At 35.5% G+C, this 22,341-nt stretch overlaps 3 protein-coding genes across 6 annotated transcripts in view; 2 read left to right on the forward strand and 1 right to left on the reverse strand.

The window, feature by feature from the left end:
- The first annotated feature begins 215 nt into the window (after positions 1-215).
- LOC135087145 (uncharacterized) lies at positions 216-10,147 on the forward strand. Its single transcript, XM_063981983.1, has 4 exons — positions 216-371; positions 743-804; positions 9,222-9,543; positions 9,978-10,147. Exons 1-3 carry the CDS (start codon positions 231-233, stop codon positions 9,508-9,510), a joined length of 492 nt encoding a protein of 163 aa, XP_063838053.1. The 5' UTR covers positions 216-230; the 3' UTR covers positions 9,511-9,543; positions 9,978-10,147.
- Positions 10,148-10,252: 105 nt separating this feature from the next.
- Positions 10,253-15,670, reverse strand: LOC135086624 (mitochondrial thiamine pyrophosphate carrier-like). Of its 2 annotated transcripts, none has more exons than XM_063981374.1 (5): positions 15,305-15,670; positions 15,140-15,231; positions 14,616-14,811; positions 13,734-13,961; positions 10,253-10,580 (listed from the first exon to the last, which is right to left on the reverse strand). In XM_063981374.1, exons 1-5 carry the CDS (start codon positions 15,536-15,538, stop codon positions 10,356-10,358), a joined length of 975 nt encoding a protein of 324 aa, XP_063837444.1. In that variant the 5' UTR covers positions 15,539-15,670; the 3' UTR covers positions 10,253-10,355. The 2 variants fall into 2 exon arrangements, with proteins under 2 accessions (XP_063837444.1, XP_063837445.1); XM_063981375.1 differs by having other exon boundaries at positions 10,490-10,580; positions 13,730-13,961.
- A 1,678-nt stretch (positions 15,671-17,348) lies between these two features.
- The window catches only part of LOC135086650 (probable 3',5'-cyclic phosphodiesterase pde-5), a 32,507-nt gene continuing 27,514 nt past the window's right edge, over positions 17,349-22,341 (forward strand). For all 3 annotated transcript variants that reach the window (XM_063981404.1, XM_063981405.1, XM_063981406.1), the window contains exon 1: positions 17,349-17,463. The gene's annotated coding sequence lies outside the window, so the exon portion shown is untranslated. The remainder of the gene's footprint in view (positions 17,464-22,341) is intronic.

The following is a 22,341-nucleotide window of genomic DNA, read 5'->3' on the forward strand; positions in this document are numbered from 1 at the left end:
TAATAACACTTTGTGTCCTCTCACTGTAGTTTGTATCGAAACTTGTCTTCTGTAGTATAAAAACTCGAAATGCGCGTGGACACCGGTGGCTACGCCCGCGATTTACCCCACCTGCGCCAGCCCCACCAAGTGTGAGTGTCGCCGCTCTACGCACTGCAAGGAAACAATTTCCACCTTTCTAACATTGCCGGATAAAACGGGTTAGTAGGGATGAACCAAGGGGCTCTATTATGCAACTCTTGGACTTGCAAACTGAGCAGGTATATAAGCTTGTGGAGCGTTCGGAAACAGTAGAAAGTAACCCAGTCTCAACAGACCAACTGTATCACAGAATCAGTCCAGCAATTGTCATCATGTACGCGAAACTCGCTGTAAGTTAACATGGATTCACCATAAATCGGGAAAAGTGAAGGATACCGTGAAGTTTTCAGTGAATTCAAGTGATAAAACTTAAACTCGAACTACCTGATCCTGATAAATTCAGTGTTAGAAATTAATTCAGTGCGATTTTTAAATCTTGTTGATTTTGAAAATTTAAAAGTAATAATCTAGATTAATTCCAAACTTCAGGCTCCGTCAGGTAACTTCAGGCATGGAATTTAGTGAAAACATCTAGTTTTTAAGAAGTACTTGACAAAATTATTTACCTGCTTGCATCCTAGCTTGTAGGACTTCAAGTATATCCCCGTGTTATGTAGGAAAGTGCCTAAAACAGATGTGTCAAATTATAATATTTTTTCAGCTCGTCGCTGTCTTGGTAGCCGTGGTCGTAGCTTCACCCACCCCCGGTGGAGGCGGACACCAGTAAGTTACCTAAAATTATGATAAATCATAATATCTTTTAATTATTAATTTTTATCCATAAACCAAGAAAATATTTCCAAAATTAGAGTTCGCAAAGTTTTCTCTACAAACAGTTTAACTATGTTTTCACACAATATTTTGAATTAAACAAGCAAATTTTATTTATATAAAATCTTTTTATGGATACACATAGATTATTTACTCATCAACCGACAACATCGAAACAATGTAGCGAATAACAAAAGAACTAGTTCATCTGATGCAATGTGCAATCCAATCAGCGATAATGACATAAGAACAAACGTCGCGCTAAGTAGGTCGCAAACAAACGATTTAACCAATAGAATGAACGGCAATGAACTTGTAAACTTTTTTCATAAAAGAGTTGTTATTTTCATTCACTCTTTACAGCCGGTACAGTCTAAAAATAAAGTAAATAAACCATAACGATTGTTAGGTAACAGTCAAGGCCGATCGGCAAAAAATGAAGCTAACGATAGTCGCACGAAGTAAGCATCAACGAATAAAATTGCATTCTGCAGAACAGTAAAAATAGTGCAGCATAGTAACGTAATAATTTTGCTTAAAAAAATTGTAAAAACATTCAGGCGCCTTTATAACGAACTAGCTGACCCGGCGAACTTTGTTTCGCCTTAATGGCAATAAATAAGCAGACTTTTTTTTTTATTTCGAACGGGATAAAAAGTATCCTATGTCCTTCTCCTGGCTCTAAACTACCTCCCTGACAATTTTCAGCTAAATCGGTTCAGCCGTTCTTGAGTTATAAGTGGAGTAACTAACACGACTTTCTTTTATATATATATAGAAGATAATATAGACTATAAGAAACAAAAAAATATATAATTCTGCCGTATTTTTAACCATATCAGTGTCTATTTAAATAATAATCCATTAAAATTAGCTTTCATATTCTTTTTATTATTACGTAGCGTAATGAGACGACTTTAATTAGATACCCATCTGGTAATTTGTTTTAATTTTACAGTTCTGCTTGGTGATCATCACATTATAACATTGCAAAGTACCACAACATTTACGTTTAGGAATGCAGATTTGAATTAGCCAGTTTCACTTTCAATTTATGCATTCTATGGAAGCCTACGAAAGTTTCATTCATGGGTTTAAAAGTTCTCAATGAGCTTTAAGAGAACTTGAAACGCATGCGGCCATTGTTTACTTTTATACTAAATATAGTAAATCTTTTGATGACAAAATTCCAATGGAAAATATGCATTGAATGAAACTAAATTAAATAAATAAATTGTTATTTTACAATGAGGAATGCGACTCCATTTACTTTTCCGCGTTATAATTATATGTTTCCAAAAATATTATTTTATGTAGAAAATAACACTGCGAAAATGCGAAATAACTTTGCATAACTTATCACCTTCTGCGTTACACATGTATAAATTACTGCGCATCCGTTACAGTTTCATGCTCTAGTAATGACAATGAAGAAACTTACAAGTGACGTGATGATTAATCCCGATAACAATATAATATTAATACTAAGTCAGTGAACTGTAAAAAGTTGTTATTGTAGTGAGGCTAGTGATTCTTTATTCAGGACATTATAATAAATTTTTATTGCGACAAAAGACTAGATTCGATAAATATTTTGGCGATTTGATTATTTTTGTACGTGATTAAAACTTAATTAAAAAAGTCATAATGTTTAACATCTAAACAATTAAAACATGGTTCATTATTATTTATTATCACGAGAGCAAATAATAATAAAAATGATATTGTAGACAGTTTTCTAAAATTAAGTTTTTAAAATGAAATGACTTACTTGACTTTTAAGGTCCTATGTCCCCTAGATGGGGCAGAGGGCGTCCACAACAGTCCTCCATCGCGTTCGGTCTTGAGTTTCGCGCTTGATCTCGCTTCAGGTCTTGCCGATTTTCTTCGCCTCGTCTGCTACAGTACGCCGCCAAGTTTGCTTGGGGCGACCAAGTTTGCGTTTTCCTTGGGCGTTCCAATGCAGAGCCTGCTTAGGGATGTGATCGGGGTCCCTTCGGAGAGTGTGGCCAATCCAGTTCCACATGCGGCGCTTGATCTGCTGGTCGATCGCGTGGCAGCAAATAAAAATGAAATAACGGAATTATAATAATAAAATTAAATTTACCTAACAATTTTATAGCGAATTATATTTCTGAATTTTATATTTTTTATGTACAATTGTGCCACTTTTATATTTGTTGACACTGTCTTGATATTGATACTCTGCTATTTTAAGATCCTGTAATGTTTCGTCATGCACTTTGTAATGATTAAAATACAGGGTAGATTGAATAAGGTGTGTAGCAATGCAGCTCAAATGTCAATAGCGGAGCGGTGTAGCATGCGCTTGCGCTCCCTTAATCTGATGGCATGTGACGTCACCGGGCCGTAATAGCGCGTCATGTGTCACAACCGGACGATCAAACGAGCCGACTGGTTTATGTGTCGGTCTTGCTGCACTTCTGGTAATAAGTACAGCAAGTAGCATTACTGTGCGACGTTTTGCTTGTTAGGCGAATTTTAACGAGACTAGCGATGCATTGTTTTGCAATTTGTCCTTATGTGTTTTCACTTTATGTAAATAGATAATGAGGAAAAATGGAAATTTAATACGTGTTTCCAAAAAATTATAAGTTGTACTTAAGAGCCATTTCACAAAAATATTCCGCGCGAATTTAGCTACAAACTGTCAACGCAACGACAAAAGAGTAAAAAGAACGCCGAAATGGACAAAAAAATCTTGAGCCGTGACCGTATTAAGACTTGATATAAGTTATTAATTTTAAGGTAGAATAAGGTATTAAAACATGATAAATTAATTTAAAATGTTAATAGAGTTTATTTAGTCTTTTAAAGATTTTTATACTTATTTCGATTAATAATGAAACACGAATAGGTATAATATGTAAAATATATTATATTAAGTACAAAATAAAGACAGTCACATAGTGAAAAAAAATCTGCCCCCTTGCAGCTCCATCATCGGACCCTGGATATCATTTACCTAGACTAAGTATTCATCAAGGCGAATTACACAAGCCCAAACTCCATAGGGTTCTATTGTTTTGCTATGGAGTTGCAATGGAGGTGGCCATTGCAACTCCTCCAGATCAGACAGAGCTAAGAAATAAATAAATATTATTATTATTTAACAAATAACTAAAATAAATTCATCTTACTGTCTTTCTTCTTACTAGTCTTACTAATATTATAAATACGAAAGTTTGTATGGATGTTTCGATGTTTGTTACTCTTTCACGCAAAAACTACTGAACAAATTTTGATGAAGCTTTACAGTACAGTACAGCAGTACTAGGCAGTTTGTGTTCAACTATCACTCGGGTCGGACGTTCCTATCGCAAGACCGTTGGTTCACTCAGTCCCGATACGACTCTAGTGCTGTGTGTAATTATTCTCGTGAATACACTAAGTTTATTAATTTCTATGAGTGGATTTCATTTTGCCTGAGAACTACGTCATGAACCCTTAACCAGAAGACCCTGTCGCCAGCGACAGCGACGCTCATCCATCCCTGGCGTCGACCAGAATAACAATATTGTTATTCTGGTCGACGCCAGGGATGGATGATCGTCATAAATATATATTTATGACGATCTGTAGCAAACTAAATTTCACGCGAGTAAAGCCGCGGGCAATACTACATATTTCATACTAGCTTTTTGCCCGCGACTTTTTCCGCGAAGAAGTGGAAACTGGTTCTAATAAAATTAAATTATTCTAAGAAATTATTAATTTTGTTATATAATATTTTTTAATATTTTATTTATTTTATTTTATTTAGGATAACAAACAATTGTACAATTCAGATATGCAGTAAAGTTATACATCGACATTTAGTTTGTACAACCCGCACCGCTATCCCCATCTTACAAACATGCCTTGCCTCTTTGCACTACTAGCTGATTTATAATTATAATATAAAACCTACAAATTATTAGGTATGTTTAAATATCTGAATACTTACAAAATTATGATATCTTTCTACAACAAAATTGAAACATTTCCTTCGGGTGCTAAAATCACCAGGCTATTGTGTGCACATACTCTGGAGCATAAAACTTACAACTGGCCGTCGGAGAAGCATAGATTTCCCTTAAGTCTACTCCCGCTACCACATGGAACTCCGCTAAAACTCGTGAGCCAACACTTGTTTTTGTATCGAAAATTAGTATGAGCAGCGCACGCGGTTGCCCGTTGCAGGCTCTATGCAACCACGCTATTTTAAACCGTGGCCCCTAAGCATGAGATGGGAAACTGCACTCTCTAGAATTCTCTTGAATTTGATGGTGTTAGGGGAATCCTAGGAATGAATACAGACTTTCCAATGGAATCTCCTCATCAATATTGAAACATTGCAACTTGCAATGCAATGTTTCGTTTTCATTTGTTGTATTATTGACTATTTCTTGATTTTTCAAACACGTGTTTAAATAAAAAAAATTATTTAAATCAAAAGCACTAAGGAATATTTAATTGATATCAACTTCGAAGCAAGCACAGATCACAGAAACTAAAGGGAAATGTGATAAGGGGGCGAAGCCGGTGTCGCAACAATATGCCCAAAAACATAACATATTGCTTGTGAAAGCAATGATGACAGCAGCGACGTTATAATGTAAACAGTTTACATTGCTTGCATACTACTAAAGATTATTCGAACGTTGAATACTGATACCGCAGTGGATAATGAGCACATATTTTGATTTCTTTGACACTGAGTTTCGAACTCAGCGCATTACTTAGCATCTTTCTATATCTCTATGGAAGCAAGTTATCTTCAAAATAACATTCTACACCTTTTTAACCAAATACGAAGCACGTCATCTATCAATAGGGAATATATTTTAGAAGTTAATAAATTATGCATAAAATAACACTTTAGTTAAATCATACAATTTCTAAAAACTAGTACTGAAATCGTACTGGAAACAATAAAAAAATATTAATATGTTATCTAATTTATTTATTAAACGACCAATTATCGAAGATTTTGGAGTAAAGTTTTTGAAAATATTTTATAGCCAACATAGGAAACATTTAGTGAAAGAATTTGTTTTCGGAGCCTATTGCCTTCAAACAAACAAATAATCAAATCTTTCCTCTTTTATTACTATTGATTTAACAACAAAACTTCCCTCTCGAAACAAAACGGTTCTTTTTCTTCTTCACGAAACAAAACTCAAAGCGGATAAATAAATAAACAAATCTTTGGACAATTTCACAATGCCATCTAGTCCCAAAATAAGCAACTAATATGCTTGTGTTAAGGGTGCTAGCTTAATGGATATACTATGTACGTACTTACAACCTTATTTATAATTTATTTATTAAATTAAATTCATACATAAATACATAGTTACTCCCAGTCCCGTCAAAGAAATTAAATTTCATCATTTCAATTTCTGCTCGGCCGGGAATCGAACCCGGGACCTCTCGGCATATTAGTCCGTTTCGAACCACCAAACGGCCGACTCAAAACGGACCTCCCGGCATAGTATCAAAAGTATTTGGTGGCCGTACAAATCTCCGCTTCATGACACGAACACACGTAAACGTCATGGCGGGAAAAATGACACAGGTCCTGCCTTGACGGGCGCTCGCGCCGTACTAATCAATGTCGGCTTCCGCATTGTAATTTATACTGATATTCACATCAATATTTTGACAAAGTAGTTACTAATATTTAAACAATAACTGTGGAAATCAATTCTCCAATGAATATTCTTTATTTTGGGATACTTTTATTGCTGTTATTGCTGTGTATTAAAACCAAAAATCACGATCAAAATGTGACGTAAATCTTAAAAATTTGCCAAAATATTTTTAGATTTTACTCAATAATGGTAATGAAATTCAAGAATCCGTTTGATTATTGGACTACAAGAATATATGTCCGATGATTTCTATATATTTTTAAGCTTATTATACAAGCATAAATAATAGATACAGGACTTTGAAATTGAGTCTGCGGCAATTTTTCCGTAAAATGGTTGTGGGAGATGGGGCACTGAGAATTAATCAAAAGAGTTTTAGTAAATCCGTTACATTATTGGTCAACAACAAGGATTGAACTATCTTTCGCAGTAATTAAATAATCTCTGGGTGTTGCTTAAGATAGTAATTCATGCTTCCAAAATCTTAGAAATTTGCACGAAAATGTAAAATGGCTCTTAACTAATAGATTTATAGAGAGACATCATACAAACATTGAATGAATGAATGTTATAGATTCAATTAAAGCAAGCCAGTTTACGTTTGTAATTACGCTACTACTCTCGAGTACTACCTACCTACTGACATAATTAGTGTCGAGAGATTCGAGGAATGTTGACCACGCTAATGACTATCTAATTACACGGTACGTGTGAGATCAGGCCTTGTAACGATCAAAAAGAAACAAAAGTGACTGCTTAGTTTAGGCTGGTTGGTTACGTAAAAAAACATAATTGATCCACTTTCAAATGCACTAAACATTCAGTTCGAGCCGGGTCGAGATAGTTTTAGACAATTTGTTTTGTAACTGGGATGACCTTGTAATGAGTTGCGAATATTCTCGAACGCCGACACCAGGAAGTTAAAGTGCAGTGGAACAGTTTGATGTAGTAAATGTAGGTATAATTCACGGCCTTTGAAATGCCAAACATGATGCGATAATCTCCTCGCCTTTGTATTTACTTTCAAAGATCATTAAAGCTGATCTCGCTGCAACCAATACAGGAAGACTGCCTACTAGACTTACTAAACAGTCACTTCATCAACAGTATACTCTCATTCCGCTTCACTTTTCAATTAGCCGAGCTTATGTTATGATGATTGATTAAAACAAGAAGAATTCAAATGGATTTGCGAGACAGCATCTAGCAAATCCATTTGAATTCTACTTACTACGAAAATGTATGGACCATTTCTTGTAAAAGATACATCATTCGATTTCAATTCGAGTTCGTGGTAGTTTCGCTACATCCTCAAGCTACGTAAAACAGTAGACTAAAATATGTAATTTTAACGAATCGAATTTTATAACAAACGTAACATTAGGGCGGAGAAAGTCAATTTGTACGCTGCGCACTCGCTCGCCTCTGACCACGCATTGTCATTGGCTAATCACCGGACGAATTATAATAAAATTGTCAAGCAATTATCTACAGCGCAGCCTTCGCGGTTGGGAACTTACGGTAATTTTAGTTGAAATGGAATTAACGTGATCTTTTGTAAGAACGGAAAAGAACAATAAAACTGTCGCGGGCAGCGTATTGAAATAGAAACATTAAGGCTGCCTATTCTGCTTTCCCCATTATTACAATTGTTGCTGTAAAAGCTCAAGGGCTTCTGCACGATCGCCGTTTACTGTTGCGGTCTGATTTTTATGTTTTCAAATTGCTTTATTATTTGAGTGATTTTTAAGCGAAGTTAAATAACCTTATAACTATTGTGCATGATCATTTCGAATATAATTCAATGCGTACAAAAACAATGTACGCATTTGTACATACAGATACAGGTACATTTTAATGTTTATTAGGCATTTCTTTTGAAACTCATTAATAAAAATACTTACCTACCTAAATGCGGTGTTGCCAACAGCTACCAAAGGCTCGTAGCTAGGAATTTAACAGAAAGTTGCTAGATTGAGTATTTTTTTCTCCCTAAAAAGTAGCTAGAAGTAGCTGAATTCCGAAGTAAATAAAATACTAAAGAAATAAAACACTGCAGTTAATAAATCAGCTATAAACTTTAATCAACTTAACTTTAATGCTGTGACTACTTAATTAACAAATAAAAGAAGACAATATTTTGATTATCTACCGAATATTATGATTATCTAATTATGTAAGAGAAGAAGATGTAGAAGGTTGAGAAGATGACGTAGAAGGTTCAGCTGCACATGGTTTGGAATATTTCTCCATAGTTACCCATTTTGTCAAGTACGGCTTTAGGAAAAACGTAATTGTGACAGCACTGGCCGCTTTTCCTGAGCGAATCTTTTATGCATAAAATAGAATTCAGAGTTATTAAACTCATTGTATTCCTCTGTTTATTTTTTATTAAATTCATTTGGGAGAACAATCTTTCTACCACAGCATTTCAATGCGGAAGTGAAAGACATGCTAGTTATAGCGAGTTCACTTATGTCTTCAAATACTATGTAAAAATATATCATAATCAATAGTTGCTAGAAAAAGTAGCTAAAAAGTTTAGCTACAAGTAAAAAAAAATTGTAGTTGCCTGACATCAAAAACTTGCTAAATCTAGCTATAAAGTAGCTAAGTTGGCAACACTGCCTAAATGTTACTTCCAAATGGTGTCCAGTGTCCAATAATAGTGATCAAACTATGCGGTTGCTTAACCTACTTCTTTCTTTCCAGCAAACACGTCACCATCCACGTGCCGTACAAGGTGCACACGATCCACCACCACCACGTCTCCAAGGTGCACGTGCCAGTCCACGTGCCCGTGGTGAAGGAGGTGCAGGTCATCAAGGAGGTGCCGGTGGTGAAGCACGTCCCGGTGCACGTGGTGAAACACGTCCCCGTGCCCGTGATCAAGAAGGTGGAGGTCGAGAAGAAGGTGTACGTGCCCGTCCACACGCACCACGAACATGTTGAGGAGCACCACGGATGGGAGGGCGAGTCGCTGTCGCATGGCTGGCACTGATTTCTGAATCATCCTCGAAAGTTGTAGGTTAAGGTCAGTAAGTTCACCATTTAAGGCTCATGCAATAAAATATTTTGTACGTCACATCTTTATTATGGAATTTATGGATGAATGATGCAGTGAAATGTTTTGTATCTATAGATCCATACCAAAATATATGATAATAAGCCCAATATAAAAAGTCGCAACTGCTTAAATTCTATAGTACCTACCGTTCCCATAGTAAGTCATAATGTGCAATAGAAAAAATCACTTCAATGAAGTAACATGAGAGCTTGCGATGAGAATCAGCAGTTTTTAGTGCTGAACAAACGCATGATTCGATTGCGGAGAAAAAATGTCAATAACATATCATTTATCGTTCACCTACTGCCGTAATTGCAGAAGTGCCTTACGTGATCACTTATTTATGTAACAGCACTGACTTTTACAGTCTTGTTTATTAAAGACATGGTGTTTGTCCACAGGTTTATATAAGATCACAAACACATCACAACGGTGGAAGACTCAATGGATGACTGCGTTCATCTAGATCCCGTCGCTCAGTATTGTGAAACTCGTTACCGTTATTGTTAAATAGGTATAAGAACCAAAGAAGAATAAAGATGTGTATAGTATTTTTTTACAAATGAAATAATATCTTTCATTTACCTTACCCTGATGCAAATGATACAAGTTGAATAGGATAAAGCATCTATAAAATTAAATGACCAAGTGGCTAGCTACCATTAAAAGTCAAAAATAAGAGTAAATAAACATATAATATTCAAAACGATAGTAAAGCTTCCTAATTTCAATTCTAAACACTGCACTATTCACAAATTACATAGTACATAGTCACTGATTCAAGCGGCATCAAATTCTCTAATGGCGTAGCAGATGAGCTCGTATGTCGTGAACGCGACTACGCTGGTTAGTTGGGCCTTGTAGATGGTAACCTTCCAGCCTCGGTACAGTCCAGTAAAACCTTCGGACTTATAGGTCTCCACAAGACAATGGGTCAGTTTCTTACACTTCAACAGGTCTTTCGATGTGCTGGGGGTTTTGTATTGCGCATCTTGTTTATGAGTCTGCAAGGAAACATTGGTCGTGTAAGACTGATTTGAATGATTGTGCTAGTAGATTAGGTTTATAATTATCTAATACCCGATTTAAATAAGTATCTTGAATCGAGAGAAGGGTAAAGAGTTTGATCAAACAAAAAGGATTGATTCTACTTCTCAAACAAAATTAAATTACTTTGTCCACAGAAAATTACCTAAATTAAAAAAAAAAACGGTCTCCATAATAAATGACTGATTGTTGATGATAACTATAACACATCTGTTTTGCATGGCAAAATCCGCAAAATAAAAAAAACATACATAAGAATAGGTAATACACTTGCGAGCAAAAGTATGGAATCACTTACATGAAGTTGTTTCCACGCGATCTTGTGTAACTAACCAATTTGTTAGTAACAAAAAAAGTAGCACCATTTTAAAGATTAAACTTTTAACTTTAAATTGATACCAAATTCATTTAAATCACACCAGTATTTAAAAAGATATCCCGGCTGATGTGAAAAAGTAAGGAAAAAGGCATGTATCAACTGTTTGATACGTCGCGGTTTGCGGCCTATTTACCCCCCATAATTAACTTTAAAAAAAAATAAAACCGACTTCAAATGCGTGAACACAAAAAAAACTAAAAATTAAAAATATTGCGTATAAAAAAGTTCATCCCCAATTTTCCACCCTTGGGGGTGAACTATTTTCTTCAAATTCGCATGAAACCACCCTTTTGATAATACCTATTCAACAAAAAAATAATCGTTCAAATTGATTTATAATCGGCGGAGATATTGCGTATAAAAAAGTTCATCCCCAATTTTCCACCCTTGGGGGTTGTTTTTTCTATTATTAAATTTAAATGGGACCACCCTTGAGGTATTACCTATACGCAGAAAAAAGATTTGTTCAAATCGGTTCATAATTGGCGGAGTTATCGCGTAACAAACATAGAAAAAAAAAAACATACGGGTCGAATTGAGAACCTCCTCCTTTTTTGAAGTCGGTTGAATAAAAGCAAGTGTTTTCGGATTTTTGCTTTCACACGTTGATCCATACACATCTTCGCTTCTTTTGACACTTTATCTGAGATTCTACACCTTCAGAAGCAGCATAAATCGTTGCACTATTGCAAGAAGGGCTCAGCCAGCGGGCTGTCGCACGTCAGCTCCACATAAGCCAGTCCTGGGTTTCGAAAGTTTTAAGACGCTTTCGGGATACCGGTGGCTTTATCCCGAGACCAAGTTCTGAACATTGCCGGTGCACATCGCAGAGGGAAAACCGTTTTTTCATGTCAACTTCTCTACGAAATCGTCATTTGACTGGTATCAACGTCCAGCAAGAGCTCAGAAATGTTCGTAGGTTAGCTGTTAGCAAGTGGACAGTTCGTTTAAGATATAAACAATAGAATTTTACTCCAAAAAGGCCTGCCACAGGCTTGAAACTGACGGCAGGTCACCGATATGCACCGGTGCTGTTGAGAACTTGGTCTCGGGATAAAGCCACCAGTATCCCAAAAGCGTCTTAAAACTTTTGAAACCCAGAACTGGCTTATGTGGAGCTGACGTGCGACAGCCCGCTGGCTGAGCCCTTCTTGCAACAGTGCAACGATTTGTGCTGCATCTGCAGGTGTAGAATCCCAGGTAAAGTGTCAAAAGAAGCCGATATGTGTATGGATCAACGTGTGAACGCAAAAATCCGAACACGTGCTTTTATAGGGGGTAAATAGGCCGCAACTCGCGACGAATCAAACAGTTGGTACATGTCTTTTTTCTTACTTCTTCACATCAGCCGGGATATCTTTTTAAATACCGGTGTGATTTAAATGAATTTGGTATCAATTTAAAGTTTAAAGTTTAATCTTTAAAATGGTGCTACTTTTTTTAGTTACTAACAAATTCGTTAGTACACAAGATCGCGTGGAAACAACTTCATGTAAGTGATTCCATACTTTTGCTCGCGAGTGTATAACAATGACTATTATCTTTCGTGGTAATGCGTGTAGAGCTGTTGCATTTGATGAGATTCCATTAATTCCATTATTTTTACGGGCAATATCAATATTAATTATTTCAGCCAAGCCCTTTTAGGAATTTGTTATGTATTCATTAGTTTAGATTGAAATCTAAATCAGGAATTGCGCAACCAACTTTAATGTGGTGTGGTTCGTTGTACCGGCTGAGCGTCGGAGATGCCAACGATTTTATCAAATTCGGGAAGTAGGGTTTCACTGGATTTACTTTCTAAGACACGCACTGGTCTGTTGCAATGTTACGCAATAATGGTAAGCAAGAATCATGTAGAGTAATAAATATCATGGAAACATGATCATTACTCAGGTAAATTATTGTCAGTGCAGTAATGGTCTAGGCTGCGCAATGCTTGCAGGCGACACGCGATACAAACAACACTGTGATGGCGGACTCGTAATTTTTCCCCTTGCTTCTGGCGTGCTCTAATAGCAAAATAATGAACACATTGGTTATCATCTTTTATGGCCTCAAAACGTGGGTTTGCTCGTTTAATTGGAAAATTTTCTACATCTCTTCTAATGGTAGTCCATAGCAGCTTTCTCAAAGAAACACCACACCACAGAGCATGATCTCCCGCATTTTCATTCATTGTACAAAAATTGATGCTGAAATACTTTTTAATAAATCTTTGTAAAGCGGATAGTAAAATGTATAAGATTTATATTTATGGAAGTAAAGCAAACCAATAATACGAGTACCTACCTAGTATGCTTATTGGGAACATACCTACCTAAGCATAAAACGGAAAAAAAAATCTCAAAAATTTTGCAATGTTAATGGTAATTTTGGGCATAAAATGTAAAACAATATGCATTTCGTAACAAGTTTCAATTATTATGCCAAGTTTCTATTAAATAACGTTTCATAGTTTCTCTTAATAACATTTTCGACCTTGCTTACATTACATTAGTAGTTTCTTTGCATTTTATGTTTAGTGTACTAAACTGGCCAATTACCTATCTAACAGTTAATATTTCAGGATTTAATTTTCTATGATCATGCTATTGCCATGGTTAAATTGGTCTAAGTTAAGAAATACCTATTAAGACATTGCGTTATACATATTGAAAATAGTATGATTGCTAGATTATTTTCATAAAACAGTGCTTTCTCTGACATGGAATAAAAACAGATTACCTACGGCGATTTGTAGCCTCCTTTTAGCGAGGTCGAACGGGTAGGTCAGCGACTTGGAGACGAAGCCGGACACGCTCCCGGCGAGGGTGCTGGCGACCACCAGATACTCCGGCCGGTGCACGTTGCCCGGCGCGTGCTTGCAGTCCCCGGCCGAGCAGTCGCTCAGGTAGTGCAAGATTCCTTGCTGCACCATTCGGAACACGCTGAACGAGATGCCCACGGCTGGACCCATCTGTGGGTTTGCAAAGCTCTGTATGATTGGTGAAGCTTGACTGAGTACGATGACGTATTCCACTTTGAGCACCCGCACGAATAGCACCAAGCCGATTCCACTTAGTGCATCTTTTGATATAAAAATTCACGAAAAACACCTGCCCACAGTATCGTGCTCTAAGTGGAATAGGTCAGGTGCTATTCGTGGGGGTGCTATTTGGGAGGGTGCTCAAAGTGGAATACGTCAGTACGATTGATCCTACTCGTAAATAATTCATTATACTTAGTATTCGTACCTCTTGCTTGATAGCAAATGTTTTGCCGTATAAAAATTATATGGGTGTCAGAAGGTTATTAAAAGGTATGAGCTTTAAAATACTCCTTGTTCAAAAAATACCACAAAGTAGTAGTTGGACACATTTGGTCTGGAAGTGATTGTACCGTTGCCGCGTTGACTCTAATCGGGCGTTATGAATACTTATATTTGAAAGTTCATTTATTTACCTACATACTGATAAATAAGTAGTATTATTTTATTAGAAAGTAAAGTGTCATATCAAGATTTCGGAGCTATTGTTGAACACTAAGACTGAGATAATGTTTTTAACACTCAGGAGTAGCAGTACCTACCTGCCTAATGCGACCATGAAAGAGCATTTAACAAGTGGTTTACCTGCAACAAGGAAGCTGACAAGCCTTCATAGAAGGCAAAGATGCCACCGGACTTGTAGACCTTTTTAGCCCCGTTGAAGAACCCTCGGTACTGCTCTTTGACGATCATTTGCCGTACACGAACCACTTCAAGGGGGATAACAAGGGCAGCACTGCAGCCTCCCGCGAAAGACCCACAGCAAAACATCATAAATGGTCTGCAAGAAAAAAATACAATTAAAAAGAATTAATTTTGTGACAGTATAATAATAAATATTCAAAAAGCAAGCGGAATAAAAAGTATCTGAAAATTCATATCGCTATAGGAAAATTAGAAATAAACAGGGCTTTTACCAGAAAACTAGTTACGTTACCTAAATACAGTAATTATTTAACTTTATAGCTTTACATCAATAAGTTTAGTTCTCGACTTCAATATAATAATAATTATGCCTGTGTGTTGGAACGCCCGAAGGAAATATCAACTCAAACTTGTTGTCGCGTGGATTGTTGCATGAGTGATAAATGCTTACGACGAGCACTTACTTGAATTTGTCGTCAATTGATGCATTTGAAACAAATTTTGTTGATAATTCGTATACATAAAACTGACTGCTCACTGAAAGGATAGAATGGATCTGAAAAAAAATATATAAAAAAATAAGTCCTTTCAATTTTCGTAATTTCCCTAGGAATCTAAAGGACTCTCACCTGGCCAAGGTTATGACCATGCCAGAATGCAGTAATCCCCTCTTCGGCGAAGATCTTCCTGGTGGTAGAGAACCACTTGTCTGAATAAGCATGAGATTGTTTCTTTTGCAACTGTGTCCGTATTTTAACCACATCCAAAGGTTGGGTTATGAACCGCGTAGTCACGCCAGATATGCAACCGGCAATAAGTTTTTGATGTGGCGTCATTGTGTCATTTTGTTGGTATCCCACCATTTGTGTAGATGCATGGTGGGCAGAGACAGCGAGCAGGCTCACTAGGGCTCCTCTGTCGGTTCATACCTTCTTCCAATCATGCACATCTTGCACCAATGACTGTATTGACAGAAAACATGCCACACATTGACATTGAACTTGCGGAATGTCGAAAGACTGACATTGACGACTGGCTTGTCGTCCGTCACTCGCCACAAAAGAGTATGCACGCCTTGTCATCACTATCTATGAACGTAATTCTAATAAAAACTGCTTTTGAAAGTATTTTTTTGATTTATAAAATAACCGCCAACCAACCAACCAACCGATTCGAGAGGAGAAGACGCTAGTTTTATCCCCGTCAATCCTCGACTATTGTGGTGAACCCACTCCTGATATATAATCAAACTCATATCTTTAACTTTAATTGATACCCACAAGTGTCTTATCAACTTTTTGAGCACGACATTTTCGGCATCTGTTCTATGTAAAAAATGTTGGTAAAATTGAGAGAATAATAGACTGCCGTTTGGTGCAGTGTGCAGTGATTTTGTACTAGACTAGGTACCAAGCCACGAGGTCGTGGGTTCGATCCTCGTTCAGTACAAATATTTGTGTGCATGAAAGAACTCAACTGTTTATACTGATCTACAGTATTTTTGTATCCGTTGTCTGATACAAGCTCTCCTTAGTCTGGGACGAGACGGCGCGGCGGCGAAGTGTTTAATGTCTAAGAATATTTATTTATTATTATTATTATAAAATCAATTTTGAAATATATTTAACCGATAGAATGATTCAACAAATGAATGCAAGCTACTATCAATTTATCAAAACTAATTGGAGAACGCAAGTAAACAGATCGATTCATATTGACCAGCCTATACAGATCCGTAGCTTGATAAGTACAGTATTTTTCATATTTATTGGTAAAAACAGATAAGTAATTTATTTCCTATCTATATGTCTCATTATACTGGTCATTTCTCCTGTTATTTGAATATTGAGAGTTGATATGGAGTGATAAGAATCAATCAATGAGATTGCAACTCGTTTAACTTTGAACAGGTTGAAAGGACAATATAAGATTGTAGAGTTAGAGTACTTTGGGGACATGGAAATTAAAATTGGCAAGAAAAAGATGAATTGCATTTTACAGTGGAGGTTGACTGACAATATACATTATGTAGACTACTAGGATCCCTAAAACAATTATTCATATTCTGTAGAGTCTACAGTGTAGACTATGTGCCAAGTCTCAAGACGGTAGACAGCAAAAATGTTCACCGTTTGTTTTTTTCTGTATTAGTTAAGGTATACAAGTGTAAATGCTAATGTATGTTGAATTCAATAAATTATTTGTATAATTTGTTAGTCTAACTAACCTAACTAAGGGATTTGCTGTCTGACACACTGGAAGGATGCAATTTCCGGTCAGGTCAAAGTTAACGCAGCCTTTTATGATTACTTTGACCTGACCGCAGACTGCATCCAGTGTGACATGTCCTAAGAAGGATGCATTTTAAATATATTATTTTTGGATAAAGCGTAATAATTCCTGAAAGGTGGATAAAGTTCATGAATAGGTCAATTTTCCACATGGCTGCTTGCAAACAAAATAATTTAGATCTATCAGAGATGTGTCACCAATTTTCTTCAAAGGGCTGATAGGTAATTTTATATGTGGGCGGCTAATGGATGGGGAAGGCAGCATTGCCTATCTTGATAGCGAAGTTCAGTAATTAAATGGACCATAATGGAGCGCTTGTCATTTACAGGTGATGTTACTTGCTTAGTCGGTATATCGGGGGCGTCACTTCGAACAGTCCGCGTAGTGTTCCGGACGTTCCATACCTGTGACAAATTATTAAGTTAAAGTACAAATAATTGCAAATAATACAATGCGTTTGATTAAGATGGACAGTGGATATTAGGAGCTTCTTGAGGTGAGAAGGCTATTTGTCTTTTTTTACTGTTTTTTTTTTTGCGAAATGTTTTCATTTTTTGGTACTTTCTTGAGAATTGTTAAAAATTCAAGCGTAATTTAAATTAAATTATTATTTATGTTTTTGCAGTATCTATTGTATAATATGTTACATGAGTATTTTCGTTTTAAAATTTATCTAATCTGCTTCACTCTATTCTTCTGCCAGAGAAGTTTTGTATGCTTTCATTTCATTGCGTCTAGCTGAACTATCTAGGTAGGTAGGTCAATAATATAATTAGACTTTAGAAGTTTAGAGGTAATTATTCAATGTTATTCGATTGATTTTATGGAATCTGAGTGTATTTAAGATCGTCTCGTTCTTTTATTCATAATATAATCTGACCTATTAGGTATTACTGAAGAAATGTTAAATTAATTATAGCAACTTTAATTTTAATGGTAAAAGTATTTACTTTTAGCATTTTATTGCTTTCGGAATGTTTGAATAATTAGGTCCAGCCTTATTTCCCACTATGCGTTGTCAATTGATTGTACAAGCTTTAGAATATTTATTATACAGAGTGGCCAAAACAGTGAAGTCTAAAAGAAAAATTTAGATTCCTTACACCAAGGTGCATCTAAATCACCCCCATGTATGCTCTACTATTTTGCTTATTTTAGGAGATTAATTTTGTGATATTTTAAAATCTTATGACCTAGTAGGCTTTAATTTTTTTTTATCTTTTTTTTTGGTTGACTTTTCTCAGATTTCTTTTTTTGACAGATTCGTTATTAGTTGCAGATGTTTGAAAAAAATAATCACATTCCTATCTTTGATGCAAGATACAAAAGTATTGCTACAGACATTAAAATTATGCTTTTAGCAGAACACTATCAAATTTTCAACTTAAAAGTTTAAATAAAAAATAGAACTTCTATAGGTCCAAAACCATTTTAAAAACTGCGCAGTTTCCAGAACATTCATAAGCCTACAAGGTCATAAGATTTTAAAATATCACAAAATTAACTTTATTTCCTAAACTAAGCAAAATCGTAGAACATAAATGGGGGTGATTTAGATACACCTTGATGTAAATGTAAGGAATCTAAATTTTTCTTTTAGACCTCACTGTTTTGGCCACCCTGTATAGGAAGACAAGTTAGGATAGACCATACTATAAAGGTAAACAAATATTTGATAGTATAAATATACATGATACGCATACATAAATATTATAGTCACACACATTATTATTGTACTTCATGCACATACTATTATAAGTTTGACCTTGTGCCCAATTACGTTTTGAAAGAATGGTGGCTTCGAACCAAAACAACAACAGTTTGGTGGTAATTAATATAACTGTTATTCAGTGCACGAATCAAATTGATATTAGACATTATTATCACATTAAAGAAGTTGAGTAGATTGAAGATTTTAAAATCCGCTTTAAGTTTGGATGAGTGTGTTTAGGCAATCAACAATTTCATTTAATACCTGTACCTACTTACCTACGTAATGTAGGTACAACCTCAAACAGAGAATAAAATAGTGGGTATAGAAGGCGTCATTTTAAATAATCATTTAGCTTTTGGATGGATTTAGTTTATTTATATGCCTTCACTTAGTTATTTTTAACCGATCCCAAACTGATCGATACAAATTCAATAATGCACTGCGCACTGGTTATTATCCGAGGCAGAAAAAAATTAAATTAAACTTTTTAAAGACAGAAACATTTGATTTGGTTGATGACGTCACAAAGACGGCAAGAAGAACTTTTCTTTTTTTTGCACATCTCTTGCATTTACGACTTATGACAATGAATTTAGTAAAAAAGTAAACTACTTAATAAGAATACAAAATAAAAATATCTAAATACATATATCATCTTGGACGTTATTCGTCCAAGTATATCATAGATATCATGTGATAAATGTATCAAAGTACCTACCTACCTACTTATCCTTTGTTCAATAAACGTTAATGAGGCAAAGTAATATGTATATTAAGTTAGAAAACTTTGTACCTACCTACGAAAAGAAAAGTAATTATTTCCATATCTCATCTATGTATACAACCGGTAGTTTTCCAACTTAATTTAGGTCGGTTCTTGATTAGCACGCGACCAATTTTGGGCAATCAATTTTATTAATAACCGCCCGCACTTTAAGTAACCAATAAATATTTGCCCGGTAAAGTAATGAACGTGGGGAAGATAAGAAAATGACTTAATGGCTACCTACCACTACCAGTAATTAATCATGGCGTAGGTAGGTATATTCATTATAACGTTTTTAGTACGAATAGTAAGAAAGTCATAGTACAGCCAATACTAGTAAATTCGCTATGAACTATTTAAAAGCAAACTTGAAACAGAAGTTTATGCTTTAAGAGCCATTTTACATTTTCGTGCGAATTTCTAAGATTTTGGAAGCATGAATTACTATCTTAAGCAACACTCAGAGATTATTTAATAACTGCGAAAGATAGGTCAATCCTTGGTGTTGACCATTAATGAAACGGATTTACTAAAACTCTTTTGCTTAATTCGCAGTGCCCCATCTCCCACAACCATTTTACGGAAAAATTGCCGCAGACTCATTTTCAAAGTCCTGTATCTATTATTTATGCTCATATAATAAGCTTAAAAATATATAGTAATCATCGGACATATATTCTTGTAGTCCATTAATGAAATAGATTCTTGAATTTCATTACCATTATTGAGTAAAATATAAAAATAATTTGGCAAATTTGAAGATTAACGTCACATTTTGATCGTGGTTTTTGGTTTAAAAACACAGCAATAACTGCAATAAAAGTATCCCAAAATAAAGAATATTCATTGTAGAATTGATTTCTACAGTTATTGTTTAAATATTAGTAACCACTTTGTCAAAATATTGATGTGAATATCAGTATAAATTACAATGCGCAAGCCGACATCGATTAGTATGGCGCGAGCGCCCGTCAAGGCAGGACCTGTGTCATTTTTCCCGCCGTGACGTTTACGTGCGTTCGTGTCGTAAAGCGGTGATTTGTACGGCGACCAAATACATTTGATACTATGCCGAGAGGCTGTTTCGAGTCGGCCGGCCGAGCAGAAATTGAAATGATGAATTTTAATTTCTTTGACGGATCTGGGTGTAACTATGTATAATATGTAGGTACCATGTATTTAATTTAATAAATAAATTATAAAAAAGAATATCCATTATGCGAGCACCCTTAACACAAGCATATTAGTTGCCTACTTTTGGACTAAATGGCGCTGTGAAATTGTCCAAAGATTTGTTTATTGATTTATCCGCTTTGAGTTTTGTTTCGTGAAGAAGAAAAAGAAGCGTTAAGCTTTGTTGTTAAATCTATACTAATAAAAGAGGAAAGATTTAATTGTTTGTTTGTTTGGAGGCAATAGGCTCCGAAAAAAAATTCTTTCACGATTTAGAATCCTAATTTTTTTCTATGTAGGCTATAAAATATTTTCAAAAACTTTAGTCCAAAATCTTTGATAAAATTCGACGTTTAATAAATAAATTAGATAACATTTTATTAATACTTTTTTTTCAGTACGATTTTAGTACTTGTTTTTCAGAAATTCTACGATTTAACTAAACTTCTAGTGTTTATATTTTATGCATAATTTATTAACTTCTAAAATATACATTTATCCTATTGATAGATGACGTGCTTCGTATTTTATTAAAATTATTACCTGACTAGGTTAAAAAGGTGTGGAATGTTATTTTGGAGATAACTTGGTTCCATAGAAATATAGAGAGATGCTAAGCTTGCAAATAAATGATTTTATTATTATTTATATTATTATTATAAGTAATGCGCTGAGTTCGAAACTCAGTGTCGTATTAGAAATTCACACACACAAAGAAATCAAATTATGTGCTCATTATCCACTGCGGTATCAGTATTCAACGTTCGAATAATCTTTAGTACTATGCAAGCAATATAAACTGTTTACATAATGACGTCGCTACTGTCATCATTGCTTTCACAAGCAATATGTTCCAATTTGTCCCTTGTCACACACGGGCAACCGCGTGCGCAGCTGCTCATACTAATTTTCGATACAAAAGCAAGTGTTGGCGCCCTCACGAGTTTTAGCGGAGTTCCATATGGTAGCGGGAGTAGACTTAATGGAAATCTATGCTTCTCCGACGACCAGTTGTATGTGGAATACTCCAGAGTATGCGCACACAATAGCCTGGTGATTTTAACACCTGAAGGAAAAACAAAAAAAACATTGTTTACAAAGAAATCTGCGGCAGGTGTAGTGTTTTAATTTTGTTTTAGAAAGATCTCATAATTTTGTAAGTATTCAAATATTTAAACATATTAATTTGTAGATTTTTTATCAAAAAATATTATAATCATTTAACAAAATTAATTTTCTTAGAATATTTTAATTCTATTAGAACCATTTTCCACTTCATCGCAGAAGAAGTCGCGGGCAAAAAGCTAGTATGAAATATGTAGTACTAGCTTTCCGCCCGCGGCTTCGCCCGCGTGGAATTTTGTCTGTCACAGAAAAACTTTATCGCGCGCGTCCCTGTTTCAAAAACCGGGATAAAAACTATCCTATGTTCTTTCCCGGGACTCAAACTATCTCTATGCCAAATTTCATCAAAATCGGTTGCGAGGTTTAAGCGGGAAAGCGTAACAGACAGACAGACAGACAGACAGACAGACAGAGTTACTTTCGCATTTATAATATTAGTTGGGATTGCCCGCGGCTTCACCCGCTTGAAATTTAGTTTGTCACAGATCGTCATAAATTATAGCCTATACATTGCTATTCCGGTCGACGCCAGGGATGGATGAGCGTCGCTGTCGCTGGCGACAGGGTCTTCTGGTTCAGGGTTCATGGCGTAGGTC

Source organism: Ostrinia nubilalis, chromosome Z, assembly GCF_963855985.1.
Source record: "Ostrinia nubilalis chromosome Z, ilOstNubi1.1, whole genome shotgun sequence".
NCBI lineage: Eukaryota > Metazoa > Arthropoda > Insecta > Lepidoptera > Crambidae > Ostrinia > Ostrinia nubilalis.